Source organism: Protomyctophum parallelum (assembly GCF_964188405.1).
Source record: "Protomyctophum parallelum genome assembly, chromosome: 8".
NCBI classification, from domain to species: Eukaryota; Metazoa; Chordata; class Actinopteri; order Myctophiformes; family Myctophidae; genus Protomyctophum; species Protomyctophum parallelum.
In genome coordinates, this window is record NC_139703.1 from 32,632,496 (window position 1) to 32,649,960 (window position 17,465).

General features: G+C 44.3%; 1 protein-coding gene across 4 annotated transcripts in view; it reads right to left on the reverse strand.

Annotated features, from left to right (window-relative positions):
• Window positions 1-17,465, reverse strand: part of chd5 (chromodomain helicase DNA binding protein 5) — a 73,477-nt gene that overhangs the window by 5,909 nt on the left and 50,103 nt on the right. For 2 of the 4 annotated variants that reach the window (XM_083771589.1, XM_083771591.1), the window contains 15 exons: window positions 16,734-16,998; window positions 14,555-14,730; window positions 12,480-12,654; window positions 11,821-11,907; window positions 11,260-11,348; window positions 10,628-10,761; window positions 10,028-10,172; window positions 6,300-6,459; window positions 6,083-6,162; window positions 5,665-5,863; window positions 5,486-5,575; window positions 5,260-5,397; window positions 3,363-3,471; window positions 3,028-3,160; window positions 25-220 (listed from right to left, as the gene is read on the reverse strand). In XM_083771589.1, coding sequence (XP_083627715.1) covers window positions 25-220; window positions 3,028-3,160; window positions 3,363-3,471; window positions 5,260-5,397; window positions 5,486-5,575; window positions 5,665-5,863; window positions 6,083-6,162; window positions 6,300-6,459; window positions 10,028-10,172; window positions 10,628-10,761; window positions 11,260-11,348; window positions 11,821-11,907; window positions 12,480-12,654; window positions 14,555-14,730; window positions 16,734-16,998 — 2,176 coding nt within the window. Of the gene's footprint in view, window positions 1-24; window positions 243-3,027; window positions 3,161-3,362; window positions 3,472-5,259; window positions 5,398-5,485; window positions 5,576-5,664; window positions 5,864-6,082; window positions 6,163-6,299; window positions 6,460-10,027; window positions 10,173-10,627; window positions 10,762-11,259; window positions 11,349-11,820; window positions 11,908-12,479; window positions 12,655-14,554; window positions 14,731-16,733; window positions 16,999-17,465 lie in introns of those variants that run through there. The other 2 variants (XM_083771590.1, XM_083771592.1) reach the window with 2 other exon arrangements.

Here is a 17,465-nt window from a genome sequence, read left to right on the forward strand (position 1 = left end):
ATGTACAGTGTAAACTAAGCAAACCTTTGTGCAGCACAGCATTGGCAGGCTTGTTCCCAGCCAGGGACTCCTTGGACAGGTGCTGGTGGGACTCTGCCAGGCACTCCACCTCAGAGAAGCGCGTGTTGAGGGCCATGGCTGGGTGACTGGCATCCTGGGTCATGTTCAGATAGGCTGCCCTCCTCAGCTGTTCCTCAATCACCAGAGCCTGCTCCAACAACTAGGCACAGAGAGACACGCTTCTAACAAGCTCCCTTAAGAGTGTAACCAAAACAAACCTAACTAAATCCAACTTGTACCCCATATCCTGAATACTTGTGTAGGCTTCCTACACTGTATAACAAGTTGTAATGTGTTCATTTAATTACTTGCGCAAGCAGAGCGCGCAAGTAATGTTTTCGCCCGGTCTCTTCCGCCGTGACAGCTGTCCCGCCATTCGATGTTTATGCAGAAAAACATCAAATCTGTGCCTGTTTTGCTGGGACCAAATGACCACAAATGACCATATTTCTTACGTCATCATTTAGGGCTAGTCATACCGTACGTATACTATATACATAATCAGTAAAAATAGCAAATTGTGCCTGATCTGCTGGGACCAGAGTACGTGGTGTGTATATGTATGACTAGCTCTTAATGATGACGTAAGAAATATGGTCATTTGTGGTCATTTGGTCCCAGCAAACCAGGCACAGATTTGCTGTTTTCTTGCATAAACATCAAATGGCTGGACAGCTGTCACGGTTTTTGGCGCAAAGTAACCACAGTATACCGCTAATCAACTTACAACTACACACTTTATACAGTATAGACTATAGAGTATAGAGTATATATGTATACATATATAGTATATGCCTATATACTATATATACTATATATATTTATTACGTCATCATTTAGAGCTAGTCATACGTATACTATATACATAATCAGTAAAAATAAAATAGCAAATTGTGCCTGATCTGCTGGGACCAGAGTACGTGGTGTGTATATGTATGACTAGCTCTTAATGATGACGTAAGAAATATGGTCATTTGTGGTCGTTTGGTCCCAGCAAACCAGGCACAGATTTGCTGTTTTCTTGCATAAACATCAAATGGCGGGACAGCTGTCACAGTTTTTGGCGCAAAGTAACCACAGTATACCGCTAATCAACTTACAACTACACACTCTATATAGTATATATGTATAAGTATATAGTATATGCCTATATACTATATATATTTCTTACGTCATCATTTACAGCTAGTCATACGTATACTATATACATAATCAGTAAAAATAAAATAGCAAATTGTGCCTGATCTGCTGGGACCAGAGTACGTGGTGTGTATATGTATGACTAGCTCTTAATGATGACGTAAGAAATATGGTCATTTGTGGTCGTTTGGTCCCAGCAAACCAGGCACAGATTTGCTGTTTTCTTGCATAAACATCAAATGGCGGGACAGCTGTCACGGTTTTTGGCGCAAAGTAACCACAGTATACCGCTAATCAACTTACAACTACACACTCTATATAGTATATATGTATATGTATATAGCAGGGGTATTCAACTGGCGGACCGCGGTCCGCGACCGGACCGCAGACCACCTCTTTGCGGACCACCCAAAAAAAAAAAAAAAAAAAAGATTATTATTATTATTATTATTTTTTAAGTTAATAATATAAATAACATCAGATGGTACATTTCTCATGTGAAATTGCTGCAAAGGCCCCCAAAATGTCCCCCAAGGGCCCCCAAAATTCTGGCGCGCGCTACGCGCGCACAGTGTGATTTGGATTTGGAGTTCCACTCCGGGCCTGCACTCTGCACCCCATTATTGGTTGGTTGGAAGGGGATCTGATTTGTATAAGCTTGGCTTGACCATACTAAACGGGCATAGAGCCCCGCTCTCCGATGGACGCCGCGCATGGGACCGGACCTCGGTCTTATTCAAAAAAATATTTGTGGACCTTCATCATTTCTAGTTGAGGACCCCTGGTATATAGTATATGCCTATATACTATATATATACTATATATAGTATATGCCTATATAGTATATGCCTGCTTTGCTGGGACCAAACGACCACAAATGAATATATGTATGACTAGCTCTTCACCCAAACTTATATAGATAGAAACTTGAATCATACTTAATAATACTAGGTGTTTATATGCATAAAGTAGGTAGGTAGCAAATATTTACATCTAAAAATTATACATTTCAAACGTTCCTTCACAGAGATACTGAGATTTGACAGTTTACAGCGGTCGAAAGGACTTGCGCGCTCTCTTTGCGCACTAGTTGGCCATTTATGGCCTACTAGTGTGCAACAACAAGTATGCACTCGACAGAGTGCAGTTCTAGTTTGTCTTATATGTTTGTTAATTTTAACCCCCTGATGAATTTGTTTATTGGCCATAAAAATGCCATATGGGTATCGGAACGGTCTCAAAATAATACAGATTATTTAATCGGTTTTCACCAGCAAAAAATAAATACATCTACATTTAATTTGTGCACTCATCTCAGTTCAGTTGTGAAAACAGACACGTGGAAAAGAGTATATATGCTATTATTTATTGATTGATTGAATACTTTATTAACAGGCTTTAGCCAGGGGCTTGGTTTGGGGTAGGGTGTCAGCGTCGCCGGTTAAAAATCAGCCGTGACTTCCCTGTGATGTTAGGTTAGGATAGGGTGTCGGAAGAGTGCCAGAAAATGCACTCGCTCTCTCTCTCAGGTGGTAGGATTATTTATTATTATTATTATTTTACAGTTAGAGCACTGGTTCTCAATGTGGGGACTGGGGACCCCCAGTGAAATGTCTCATAGTCAGACACTAAATGGAGCCTTCTAGGTCTGTATCTCAGAGAATGTACAAATGAAACCAAATTAATCAGTAAGGGTCCAGTGGGTTCTATTTGGTCCCAGAGATAAAAATATTTTATGAAAATATTAATTATATGGCCAAACTGGAGTTTCTTGAAATTAAAGCATTGAGAATCACTGGTTTAGAGACTAGAATCCCCCAAACCCACCTTAAAACGCCGAGCCAGGAACTTGTTCTTCATCTCTAGGTAGTTGCCCTTGTGCATCTCCGTCTTGAAGGGCTCATTGAGGATGGCGTAGCGTGGGTCATTCTGGATGTCCTGCCAGCGGGCGTAGCCATGTCTAAAACACAACCCTGGTCAAGGAACACAAATGACGATCATACTTGTAATGCAAGCGAAAGTGGGTTGCTGAAGTGGTAAATGGTCGCAGTTATCACTTTGTCAGTTAAATCAACTCCCACAGCTCCAGTAGTTTGGAAATAATGACATTACTTTGGCAGATATTCAAAGAGTCTTCTTCTCTAGGTCTGAAGAAAGGATACGTTACGATTCCAGCCAGCAGCCAGTAGTCATGGCGACGGTGCCAAATGTCATACATCTTCCCAGATGACAGTGCCGCTCGCTCCTCTGTTTGCCAGAGGGTGTGTAGCTCTGAGGGCCCAAGAGAGGATTAGATACCCCCAGTGCAAAAGCAAATCCAACTCTGCCATAATTATTATACCATTTAAACCTTACCATGCATGTTTCTAATTAGAAAAACGTTAGGTAGTGTCCGACATTAAACTAGACCTGTGCCCTTCTGGGTGTGATGTTTGGCAAAATGTTTAGGAGTAATATAAAAATGTTTCTTTGTTTGTTAGTTTTTTGCAACAATGTTCTTCATTTTGTTGAGGAAATGCAGAGCCAGATCACTCATAGCATCTCTGAGGATAGAATTCTGGATGAGCAGGACTTTTTGTACAAAACGGGCCACTCTGAAAACTTTGGAAGGCAATCTTAGCCAATCTGAGAAATCCAACAGACTCGTCTTGATCACATGACTACAGAGATCATGTGTACCGATTAGCGTGAGATTTGGATGAAATCTGTGGACTAACATAAACAATGTGTTTTGCAGAAATCGGCCTCATGGTGGCGCTATAACTGGCAGATGTGGAGGGATGCAGGAAAAATGTTTTTCCATGGCCTCTAGGGAGTGTGCATACATAAGTTGTACACAGATCGATGCATTTATAGGTAAAAACAGGAATTGCCCTGTTATAGCGCCACTGTGATTTGGAAAAAAATGAGTGGCATGTCGTCCTCGACCTAGTGGAAATGTGCGTGCATAATTTCACGGAAATTGCACACTGTGTTTGTGATTTGTGGCATTTTGTTCGAAACGGACATGTGAGCTTTGGAAGCCAATCTTAGCCAATCAGGATGGAAGATGGGAAATGGTGCAGATCCGTGTTGATCACATGACTATGGAGATAGTGTATACCGAATTGTGTGATGTATGGATAAAATGTGCACGGGGAATCTACATAAATGTGTTTTGCCTAAATCGGCCTCATGGTGGCGCTATAACAGGCCGTTGAGGAATATTTTGGAGTGTGTGTGCAATTTTTGGCATGGATCGGGCCAACGGTGCCGGAGATTAGCTGGTAACGGACGGACGGAAGGAAGGTGGAGACAATAAGCGCCTAAGTGAGCTGCACAGTTTCAACACTGCAGCACATCTGAATTAAGTGATTGTGAATGTGATTGTCATTACAATTCTACTGTAATTCGACGGTTCATTCCTTGTGTCAATAAGTTGTGTTTTTATCAGCAGTTGCCAGTTATGCTTATCAAAGCCTTATCAGAGATAAAATGTAGTTTGATCTGTTGTTTGAATAGCGTTCTCTGACAAGGACGACTTTGATGATATTTGTCAAAGTCAGCACCACCATCGTGTAAAAACACCGGAGTTGCAGTTCCAACAGTTGGATTTATCTCTGGTGTTTTTTCCTCTGTGTTTTTCAGAAGGCATGCTGTTTTCAAACAGCAACAACTTGGGAACGCTATGTCGAAATGGATTTTTTACGATTTACAGCGATACAATCAAAGGCTGTAAAGGTACTGTAAGATAAACAAAAAAAGCCTTGCAAGGGGAGAGAGAACAGGGGGTGAAATACATTTTCAGGCGTGATCTCTATCAATCGAATTTGGTATATTGGGTTGGTTTTAGAATGCCCTATGGACTTTCCCAAACGTGTATGGGGGTCAAGATAGCAATTTGTTGCAATAGTGTTTTTGTTAGTAAGAATAGGAAAGACAGAAGAGCCTGGGAGGAAGTGGACTATGAAAGGGGAGGAGCGAAACCGAGTTCATGTCTCTATCTACACAAAAAAGGCATGGTTTGCCAACGATGTACCATATGGCCATACAATGAACTATACATTTGCCATTGCTCACCTGTAAAGCCTCCATCGGCGATATTGAACATGAACCTGGTTTTGTCCTCCCTTCTGCCCTCTTCTGTGTCCTCCAGTACATCTTTCTCTCCGTTTATCCGACCTTCTGATGCGTCCTCACTCTTCACATCTTCAGCAACTGCAGAAGAAAAACAAGAACATCTCAAGATGACATTTTCATGTCTGTTGCATCACTGATGAATTAAAGAAGAGCCTCAAATGTGTACCTGGCTTATTTTCCTTGTCCTCTGTCTTTGAAGGCAGGGCATCAACATCTACCTTCTCTGTGGGCCTCTCAGTGTCTTTACAGGGCTCCGCTGAAGATAAAAGAAATGCAAATGCTCAGCTAAACTTGCAACCCTGGAACCCTGCGGGAAGCAGCATAAATGTCATGCCTCTGTCTCACCTTTAGGCGATGTTTGACTGGAGGGCATTTCTGTCTGTTTCAAAGCAGGCTCCTTAGAGTTGATTGCCGGCTCCATCTTTGCAGAGGGCGACTCTGTTCGGTCCCTCTCTTCCCCTGCTTTCTCCTCCGAACCGGCCTTGTTCTCATCACTGACAGCTGGCTTCTCGGGTGCGGAGGTTGTCTCTGTGCTGGCAGGAGCCTGTGGAGAGAAATAATAAAAAAGAAGCAGACCGAGGGGAGACGGAGATGGGAGGGCAGAGAGGTGAGTTAAGAGGTGTCAGTTTTTGACAGAAGCACACTTTGACAATGATGAGGGGAGAATGGTCAAAGTGTGATGGACTGTGGGAAGATGGACAAGACAATCAAAGAGGAAAGAATGGAGGAGATAGGTGTAGGATAAAAAAAAAACTCTGCTCACTTCCTGTTCTGACAGTTTCTTGTTATCTTGGTCCGTCGCCTCTTTATCCTCCGCTGAGCCCGAGATAGACTCTGTCTTCTCTGATAAAAAAAAAAAAAAAGTAGAATGTGAATTCTTTTTCACTTTAATCAGGAAAAACTTTTTCTATGGGTGTGAACTCTGCTTCTGCAATCTTACAAAAGAAAAACAATAACCCGTGCAGAGATTGCTTTTTGACCTGGTGGGACTGGAGTGCCGGGCTGCGTAGCGATGGGGCTGGCAGGCACAGGGGTGTTGGGATCAGATGATAGACTCTCAGTCAGTTTCTTCAACTCTATCCCAATAGGAATCAGGTCTGGAGAACTCAACTTCCCGTTCACATGCTCAAACTCTTGCACCTACACACAGCAGCACACAGACAAGGGTGTTTGACAGAAAAATAAATTGAAAACTTTCGCCTATAATGACATGTCCTGAAATAGGGATGCCAGCTTTAATGAAGTTAAAGCTCTGAGTGATACACGCCGACAGTCAGGTTATCAGGTAAAAATCACACCCGTGTGAACTGAGTGGTGCAACTCCGTGTGGGGGTCCCCAGAACTTCCAGACCCACAGGACCGCGCCCAGGTTGCCAGCCCAGTTCCGGCGAGTCGCCCCGCCTCCGAAACGGTCGAGAAATGACAGAGTTACTGGATTTAGCAGATATCCCTCTCTCTCTCTCTCATATTAGCAGGCAACAGTGCAACACTATCTCTTTCTCTCTGTTTCTAGCAGAACAGCGCCACTTTTGCCCCTACTGGTACTCTAAACATTGTGACACATAGGTTAAGACATAGTCACATAGGTTAGGGTACGAATATAGGAGCTTCCTCTGTCCCGTAAGGGTATTTTGGTCCAGTGTCACCCGCTATCCTTTTTGCCGACAGCGGTATTTGCGCCTAGAGGCGTGGTCATGGGCGTGCTGGCACGCTTTCCCCTAAATTGCTATTTTGGTCACACATATTTGGGAAAGTAATAGTGGAAAGCACTCGTAATGCCACATTAGTTTGGTAAAGAGCGGCACGCACGGGGCACCGCGCACCTGCATGGAGATGTCCGCTAATGCAAGCTGCATCATCTCTCCTTATTCTCCTATGCATCTCTTTGTAATTTTCCTATAATCAGCAGAAGCGAGTGCCTGCCACTTAAGTTCCTTGTGTTCATTGTGTTTATATAATTGTATAGTCAAAGAAGTTATTTGTTGTGCGGTGTGCACGATTCCATTTGCTTCAGTTCATCAGCAGCAAATGGGGTTTAAAACGGTGTATTTACCGAACTTTCCTTTTCGCTTCATACCATTCCGTAGAGACGGCCTACACGCACAATCTATATACCAAATGAAAGCCCTAATTTGAGTGTTCTTGGCTCTGTGGGGTGGGAGATTTTTTTTAAACGGCACTTGGGGGGGGGGGGGGGGGGGGGGTCCATCAAGACTTCAAGGCAGCAACACATCGCTCTTCCATGGGCTATAGACCGTAAGGCTATGAAGCAATATAGAGCTGGGCATAACGGGCAACGGATATGGGATCTCTTAAAGGCAATGGCACGTGTACTGGTGATTGGTTTAATTATTGACGCCCAAACCACACCTATGCATAATATAACGGGTAACGGAGGTGTTTTAGGGATTTAGACAGGTAACCAAAATACCAACTTTAGTGGGGGAACACCCCTTCCCCACTGCTAAATCCCAAAACAGTGTATTTAGAAAGATCAGGCGAAAATGGATCCCATGAGGGACATTGCTGTTCCTTGGAGTGGTTGCACTACTCAAAAAGAGAAGTCCACTGGCGTAGCATAAGGGGGTGCAGCCAGTGCAGTGCACTGGGGCCCAGCGCCCCCTAGGGGCCCATGAGGGGAAGGGGAAAAAAGAAAAGAAACAGCTGACGGGCCGCTGTTTTGTGAATGAAATAGCTGTGGGCTGTGGCCGGTCGGTAAGGGGTTAAACTTCTGTGTGATGTATCCTTCCAAGCCCACTATACCATGTAATATACATCCTGCGTCTACTACATCCTGTAGTTCACTTAAGAAATAAAAGTATTGATACAAGTAGCTTTTATTTTGAAGAGGAAGAGGAAGTTGTTTCGGTTGTAGGGTAGCTACCATGACAGTGGTAGTGCCGGACCGGGGTGGTAGTGGAATAATACAAACAACATGCTTTTAGCCAAAACCGCATGCGTCTATGACTTAAACAATGTAGGCTAAACACTTTGGAATTACGTTAAACATGGTATATCCTCCGTGGCAGCGTCATTAGGTGAGTACTAGTAAATTAATTGTTAAGTTTCATAGTATCATTCATCATCAACAGGCTGTTGTTGATGCCCCCCAAAATGAACAGGTTACACAGCCTACAGGATTCTCATTATGTTACTCACTGCCTGCAAGGATGGCCGCCGTGCCATTTCTTATAAACTATCTAATTCATACGTGGGTCGTCGTGGGTACACGTGGAGTTGTTGTTGTTGTTCATGCGCCACGGTGCGCGGTGTGGAGAGGGCATCAGAGCGCAGCGCAACAGCCTTATGGTATTGTCTGAATGTCTGTACTATCTCTGCACTAGCTCTTTCTGTCCAGTCCTACGTGTATAGGCTGGCGATTGTGGCGACTTATATTCGTTAATAAAGAGAGAGCTGTAAAGGGGATATATTGTCTATGGTCAGTTCATGGTGTGTATCATTCTCGTTTTAAAAAAAATGGGTTTTAATTGTCTGGTAACGGAAAATAACGGAAAATAATCTAACTTGTTACTTTTCTCAGAAGGTAATCTGTAACGGCAAGGGATTATTTTTATGGGCAGTAATCCAGTAACCTAACGACGTTACTTTAGAAAGTAACGATGCCCAACACTGCATATAATGAGGAAATGAGCTGTGTTTTTATTTATTTATGTTTGATAGTTTGGAGACATCAGGCTGTGGTAGTTTTGTTTTTGTGCCCAAGTCAGGGCAGGTTGTTTATTGATGAATATATGGACACTGAGCTTGGAAGCTGGTGCTGTCTGCATGTGGTGCTGAAAGGCTGGTTTTAATGAGTGATTGAAATATTTTTGCAGAATTACAGTAGGCTACATTTCAAGCACAAACTCAATACAAAGACTGTTAACTGAGAGTGGACGAGTTTACTCAATGCTGTACCATATGTTCTCATGCCAATAAAGGCCCTTTGAATGTAATTGAATAATTTAATTGTGTGGCCGGTCACCTCACCTGTAATGTTAGTCTATACCTAGTGTGTGTGTGTGTGTGTGTGTGTGTGTGTGTGTGTGTGTGTGTGTGTGTGTGCATGGGCGCGCGCACGCACACTTGTTTATGGCGGTGGTGGGGGGCCTACAAAATATTCTCGCACCGGGGCCCACCATGACCTCCCTACGCCACTGGAGAAGTCCATGTGTGCTTCAGCCAACAGAAGATAAAAGGGCTCGTTGGTGCTCAAATAACTACCCAAATAAAATATAGTGGAGCACTCGACTGGTCTGCACGTGTTTTATTGATTTGCAGGGGTGACTGACGAAGCATATTTTACTTGGGTAGTCTCACCTGAAGTGCCCAGGCACTATTAATATTTTCTCTAAGTTAGGCTAACAGATTTGTATGGCCACACATGCATTGTTTGGAAAAAATATATGGGGTTTCCAACAACCACTTTCACTGTATGCCTGACACCAGGCGGCCTAGCATGATGATAAAGTGAAATAAATGATAATATGCAATAATGTTGCTGTACATCCCACGACCTCTTCCGTTTTTGTTTTTTGTATTTATGTTGATATTTTGCTGTTTGTCTTGTGTGTCATTTGTCTGTGTCTTGCATATTTCTAAAATTCAAAAATAAAGAGTAAAATAAAAAAAGATGCCACACTGGCCTGCGTATATCTCTTAACCTACCCTTTTTTGTTGCTGGAAAGTGGAACAGCTTGAATGGTACCTTTTTCCTGACGAGGGACATGACTCCAATCCTTGTGAGAACATGCTGGCGGGACAGACCCTCACGTGGGACTCCGTCTGCGAAGGTCTCCGCTCCGTCTGCTCCCGGCTCACACAGGTGTCTCATAAATAGAGACACATAAGCCCTAACGGGGACAAAAACAAGCACGTAATCAGCTCCTTAAATTGCAAGGTCACAGCTAAAAACCTTTGCATGTTGCTTGTAACTTTTCAAACATCGCCGTGGAAGCGATGGCCTCCGTGCCCCCTCAGTTTGGCCTCATTCACCTTAACAAATTATAATATGCATTGAGGCAGGCCCGGTCCGATTCCTTTCGGCGCCCAATGTGTGATTAGTAGATTTATAAGACATGGAGTTACAAAACAAATGGTGAGTTTAGTTATGAACAGAACTGACTATGGTTAACATGGCCAACGTGAAATCGCTCGAAGACAGACTTAATATTAAACATTCTTTTAAATGTGCGCTTCGCACACGGATACGGGCGCCCACACACTCCCCGTAGTGGGGCCCCAGAGTGGGGGGCACCTATTTAGAGAACCTGTACCCTCACCCAGGAATCCTGTCAGCTGGCCTTACCTGAATTCCCTCTCGCTCTTCCCTCTCAGGTCCCTGACCAACCAATGGGAGTTGAAAGCATCCTGAGGTGGCATGCCCCAGCGCATGATGGCATTGAGGAAGGCTTTCCTCTGGCGAGCATTGAAGCCCAGTACCTGAGATGAGGAGAATAATGGCACATATTCATAATAATATACCAATATAACATTCATAACATTATGGCAGGTCACTGCATCTGATAGGAATAATACCCAAAGCCTTTGCTCAGTATTTACCAAGCAAATATGTCAGGTTGATTCAGTGTGTGGTGTGATTTGTCCTTTCAGTCTCACTAATAAATACCATAAACCTCACAGGTTGGCACTTTGTACAGTAGTATAGCTGCTGCCTTATCTGTAGTGCACTTCACTATAATAAACTGTACTTGCTTATTGCTATGATACCATAACAATCGCATCTTCATATTAAACATCTTCATATAGGCCCACATGGATTGATTACTTTCTCTTCTGTATATGACATAGAAGCACTATGGAAATGTATGTTTATTTCTATGATCGCACCTGACACTTTCTGATGTGTTGGTTTATATGCTGTCTCATAACGCACAGCAATGTGTCCAGCCAAGGACAATATACAGGTAGGTGTCATACCTCAATGTTGCCCCCTACACGTGCCAGTAGGGGTGGGAGAGGTTTGTCCTTTTCACCTCTGAGCTGCCGGCGGGAATGCCTGCGACCGCCTACAGGGAAAGACCACAAGCAGCCATTAGAGGATGGCCTCAGCAAAGTGTTTAGACAATGGTGTTAGTGAGGTGTGCTCAGTACAGTACAGTAACAATAACTGTCACAGAATAATCTGTGATAAGATCTACAGCAAGGAAAGTGTTTAGATAAGATTGAACCTTCTAATTCTAACCTCAGTATCACACTGTGGTTAGAATTTTTGGAACAGTAAAGTTGCAAAATATAAACAAACTTATTTTATATTATCAACTAAAATCGAATTCCATGCTTTACTTGCCACTACCAGACACTAAAGCCTGCTTTATACTTACGAGAATAGGACATCTACAAGCTCACAATGTGTCAGAGCATGACACGTTGTGAGCTTGTAGATCAACAATTTGCGATGTGCAACACCATATGCAACCAAGTGTAAATCAGACATGACTATGCACATGGAGACGAAAGCATCACATCCCGTCCACTCACCTTCAGGCCTCTCCTCAAAGTCTTCGTCCTCGTCCTCGGACCCCACGGAGTACTCGGACTGATTGTCTGAAAGATCATCCTGCCATTCTGAGCCACAGATCATAGAGAAAAAGCACAGTGCATTCACTTCTGTATGTGACCACGTGGGGGCGCCATGGCACTGCAGATTACTACAGACCACTCTAGTTGGGGCATGCTGTATACTGTACCAGTTCTCTGTAAATGTGGCACAGCAGTTGACTGCTCTGGTGGACAACTCAGCTCCACGTCTTCACTTCATGTGTCCTCTGAGCTAAGTTGCAAAGACTGTGGTCTTTGCATTCGCCGTCAAATGGCTGCTGTTGAGCAGGTAGGTATCTTGCTTTGTACAAGTATATCTAACCAACTATTTGAAGTTGTCTCTACATCCCTACTTCAAAAATGAGCTGTTCTAGCTCAGCTGTATAGGGCTTAATTAGTACAACTAAAAACCCCAAAACAACACAGTAAAATCCTCAGTGTTAATTTCACTCCAACAAATTAACCACAAGGGGTCCATTTGCTTCATTGTTACACTCGTTGTCGTTACATTAACAGGGGATTTTACAGTGCAGGTGTATAACCTGGGTGAAGAGCCCAGGGGTGTGTATATGTGTGTGAGTGTTGTGTTTACGACGAACCTTGGTCCTCCTGCGTGGTGTCGTTGTAGTTGACCTGCTTGCGGATGCGTTTGCCCTTGCCCAGGTTCCTGGCCAGGTCCTCCTGCTGCTGCTCATAGTGGTGACGCAGCAGCTTCTCCCAGTAGTCTGGGTCCACGTTCTCCTCCTGCTTGATGATCTCCCGCTGCACTTCCTCCTGCACACACGCACACGCACACGCACACACACACACACACACACACACACACACACACACACACACACACACACACACACACACACACACACACCCACACACACACACACACACACACACAGTCTGTCAAAACACATGATGTGACACGCCGGTAACCAGCAGCTCTGGAAACAAATCATCCAATGAAACAAAAATACGTCACCAATAATAGTAGTCCCTTATTGGCCAAGGGTCTTCACCGACATACCGACAGACATACCGACAGACATACCGACAGTCGATTTTCTCAGGCACATATGATGTAAATTGTCCATTCATTGTCAATGGCAATCTACACTATAGCTGTTTATAGGAGGGGCAAAACAAATTACATATTAGGTATTAGCCAGCAGTAACTGACCAGTCAGTGCAAGCTGAACTGTCACTATGAGTTACCTTGCTGTGAAATGAACTCAACATGTCAAAGTGATATGGTCTCATTGTATTTGTCTAGTAAACAATAGCAATGAAATTCTTTCAAGCTTCTTTTTTTTTAATTTAAATTTTTATCCCACGATTTTTGTAACCCAGTTTTCTTTTCACCCAGTGCCAATTATCTAATGTAATCCTGGGCGCTACACTTCCTCTGCCAACCTGGGGGGGGCAGCGGACTGACCTCATGCTTCCTTCTATGCATGAGGAGTCCAAGCTGCTTCTTTTCACCTGACAGAGGGGAATTTCCCCGGCCGGACGTAGCGCGTGGAAGGGACACGTTATTCCGACCAGTTCCTTTCCCCTCCTTTCAAGCTTCTTAAGAAGAGAAACTCATCGACAACCAGATAGAGCAGCTGTTCCAAACAGAAACATCTGTGGGACACTTAATTATGTAGATGTTCTTAAAAACAAGTTTTGTACTTGAGACCAAATCCTTCGATTCAATTTAGTTGACTGTCTGTAGTATATTCAAATTCAATACTGCTATCATTAGGTAAATCACACAGATCCATTCTCTGTTACGATCACTTGTTTACTTATATGATATCATAAACCATTTAACCATTTACTGAATATGTACTGTAGTGCATGTAGGCTAACGTTCAGATGTATGTTTTGTGTATTTACTGTATGATGTATACCTACAGTACATATACACATACTCTCTAAGTCTACATAAAAATGATATCTAAGATACATAAGTTGAGCCTTTTCATACGCCTGTAGGAGGTCGAGGCTAGGTCAAGTACTACGGCAAGAGCTATGGGCTAAGATGGAGTCTGAAGAGGTGTGTTTCCAGACTGCGGCGGAAGATTGGGAGCGAATCTGCAGTTCTGATTGCAATGGGAAGTGCATTCCATAGTTTTGGAGCCCGAAGGGAGAAGAGTTTGGGACGTGTGGACGTGTTGCATATTACATGTACAGTATGTACATGCATGTACAGTATGCATGTTTGTATGCACAACATCACATTGTTCGACAGCAAAAAAGTGTGACGCCAAAGCTGAGAAAACCTAAACTTTCAAGGACCCCCATAACTATGAGTGTATGAGTGTATAAGTGGAACCAAATGGACCAGCTCTCAGTTGCGGACCCGTACAGGGCCATTTGGATCCCACTCAAGGACACTTTGAGATAGCCTGGGTTCCAGCCTGATTCACTGCGTTCCGCAGATCTGAAAATGTCACTGCGCACTCAGCGTTGTTTTCAGATCCGCGTAACGCAGCGAATCAGGCTGGAACCCAGGCTAACTTTGAGACCCACTGGTGTAGCAGAGTGTTTCCAGTGAGCCAACACGCACAATAGCAGCACCCTGACTCTGTTTGACCAGAATGGAACGGAGCCTTCATTAGTATCATCGGGAAGGGGCCCAAGTTCTTTCCATGTGGCGTGTGTGCATAGAGCCCATGAGCTCAGAGGTACTAACCTCTCCATCTTCCTCCTTCACCACATACTGGGCCACTTTGAAGGAGCTGAGATACTCGTTCATGTTCTGTATCTCGGTTTCCTCTGAGTTGTCTTGGCTACGGTCCAACAGCTTGGAGATGGCGTTGTCGTCATAGTGGATCACGTTGCCCTCCTCGCCGTCCTTCGACATGTCCCCTGCCGACCAGACAATGTTAATAATATGGGCCGCGGGCATGCTGTAATATATTAGATCACTGTGTTTTATGGCACTTAAAACGGTAGACATAATGAAACAATAGAAGGTTAATACAGAGGTCTTAGTAAGGATGTGATTTATTACCACAGAATATTGATTAGCACTTAAAAAAAACACAAACACGAAATAACTACACACAGAAATGCCCCAGTTGTGTTCAAACCCAGGACCTTCTTGCTGTAGTATAGGGTAATAGAGCTAACCACGGAAAATGTGACCTCAACCTAAACATAATTAACATAATGTTATCGAACACAAGGGCTTTCCAAGACTCGTTCCCACAGTAAATTTTACTTTAGCAAAGAGCAGGGCCCTCTGTTGATAAACTCTCACATATACACACAAAGGAATGCCATGACATTTTAGTCTAGCGAAGCTAACGAGACATTTTGCAACTAACTGAGATGACAATACAGTTTTGCCTGGCATGAGAAAAACTAACACAATTTCGAAATGTCAGGGCAGCCCTGTCCAGATTCTGCACTTTTGCCTAGTAGGAAGAAAAACAACCTTAGCATTACGGGCGGGCAATATATGTGTTAGTTATATACGTCAACTCATTTCAACTGAGAGATGGAACTACCCGTCACTCAACAGCTCCAATCAGATCAGCGTTACCTTATCCGCGCCCCTTTAAAAGCACGTCCTCTCCCTCCCGTCATTTGGAGGGAGCTGCCACCACCGCTGCTGCCAGCGGCGTACCTGCCCTCACCCTGCAATCTATGGGCCGCGGGTCGTCCTCTGCCTACCTCTCCTACGTCAGACCCTCTGCCGCATCCGTGCTCGATGCCCAGAAGTCCATGGCGTCCACTAGCGCGGACGCTCACTCTCTCCTACCAAACGCCGCCCGTCCCGTCCTCCGGCCTCGCTGGCCTCCTCCGTCGGGAGTTCCCCGTCTCGTCAGGTGAAACAACTTCTCACTCATTGCCTCCATCTCGCAACCCTCTGCCGAGAGGTCGCCCGCTCCTACGCCCGTCCTCCGGCCTCGTCGGCCTTCTCCGCCGGGAGCTCCCCTGTTCCATCAGGCGAAATTGCCTTCATTGCGCAACCCTCTGTCGAGAGGACGCCTGCTCCTACGCCTGCTCCTACGCCTGCTAAATAATCATTCCATTCACGTTTAATTCATGCCATGCTAATCAACCTTACTCTCATCCCAATAGACTCTGCCGGCAAACGATTTCCGGCTAACCATCCAGAGGCTCGCTAACCATCGGGCTGTTCGCCTACCAACCATACCTACTAACCATTCTCCCACGAGCCCCTTCCGCGAAGGCTCCCATGTCGGCAGCACCAGCCATCGTGAGGCTCCAATGGCGCAGGGCCTTCCTCACTCTCCCATGGATCCCTTCTCGCTAAAGGCCCCGGCTCGTCGAGGGAATCTCGCCAACATCGTTTGTATAGTCCCTTCCAGGTAAACTTTAATTTACTCCTTCCTTCAGAAGTTCGCACCATTCCTCCAGGCGCGTACTTTTAATTCCTTTTGGGGGCAGGCTCAAGAGCCCCCCTGCCTTCGCCAGGCAGGATCCGAGCCGAGGCTCCGGCCCGTCCCCACGGGGGCTCACGCCAAAGCTCCTTCACCATGTCTCCTCCTCATCATTCTGTTTATCATGCATCAGTCACCTGTTCTGTCCATTCACCCAATCCCAGCTCCATACTTGTATCAATCTATCTGCAATAAATCTCGCCTTCATCCTCCGCATTGTGTAATCTCTGTACAGTTGAAGAATATTATTATCGATATTGTGATAAGACATCATGCAATTTTGGATTTCGTATTCGTAATATCATGTATATACAGTATATTATCATTACACAATACAATATTATTGTCACTATATTGATACCAAAATATTGTGATATTTAATCACTTCCATATCGCCCAGCCCTAGCGTGACCACAGCATAAAGTCTAGAGTACATAACACATACTGTAGAGAGCTTACCCAAAGCAGCCATGCCCATGCCTGTTCTTGCTGCCTCAATCTCATCTTTGAAGAGCTCCTCTGTGCCAAACTTGAGGATGTCGTCCAGCTCCTGTTTGGACATGGAGCCAGTCTTGGAGCCCAGACCAGGTCGCACCACCAGGTGGGTCAGCATCATTTTCCTCTTCGCCACCTGAGTGATTCGCTCCTCGACCGAGGCCCTCGTCACAAAGCGGTAGATCATGACCTTCTTATTCTGGCCGATACGATGAGCCCTGCTGAACGCCTGGGAAAATGGACAGACGGGAACAAAAAAAGAAGGATTTGGATAGCAGACCGACAAGCTCGTAGCGTGCCACTTGGTGGCGCACTATGAGCTTGTAGATCTGCTAAGAGAGGACTATAGAACAGTGAGTGACCAACACAGATATATACTGTATGTATGGCATCAAAAAGGCTACCTACTTAACTGTAGTCCCATTTTCCCATAGCTTCATTTGATTGACTGATATGATTGGCTCTTGGCGTATGATTGATTGCTATATACGGAACATAACCACAACATAACCTCAAATTGCACCTTCTTAAACTAAATTGTGTTGTATATAATTATGGAACATAAGTACATAACCTACTGTGAAGCTGTTCACATAAAGTTTACCTAACTTTGCTACTACAGGGGAAAAAATGCACATATGTTACCATTTTATTTTTTATTTTTTACTCTTTGCATGCTCTTTCTTGCACTCTTTA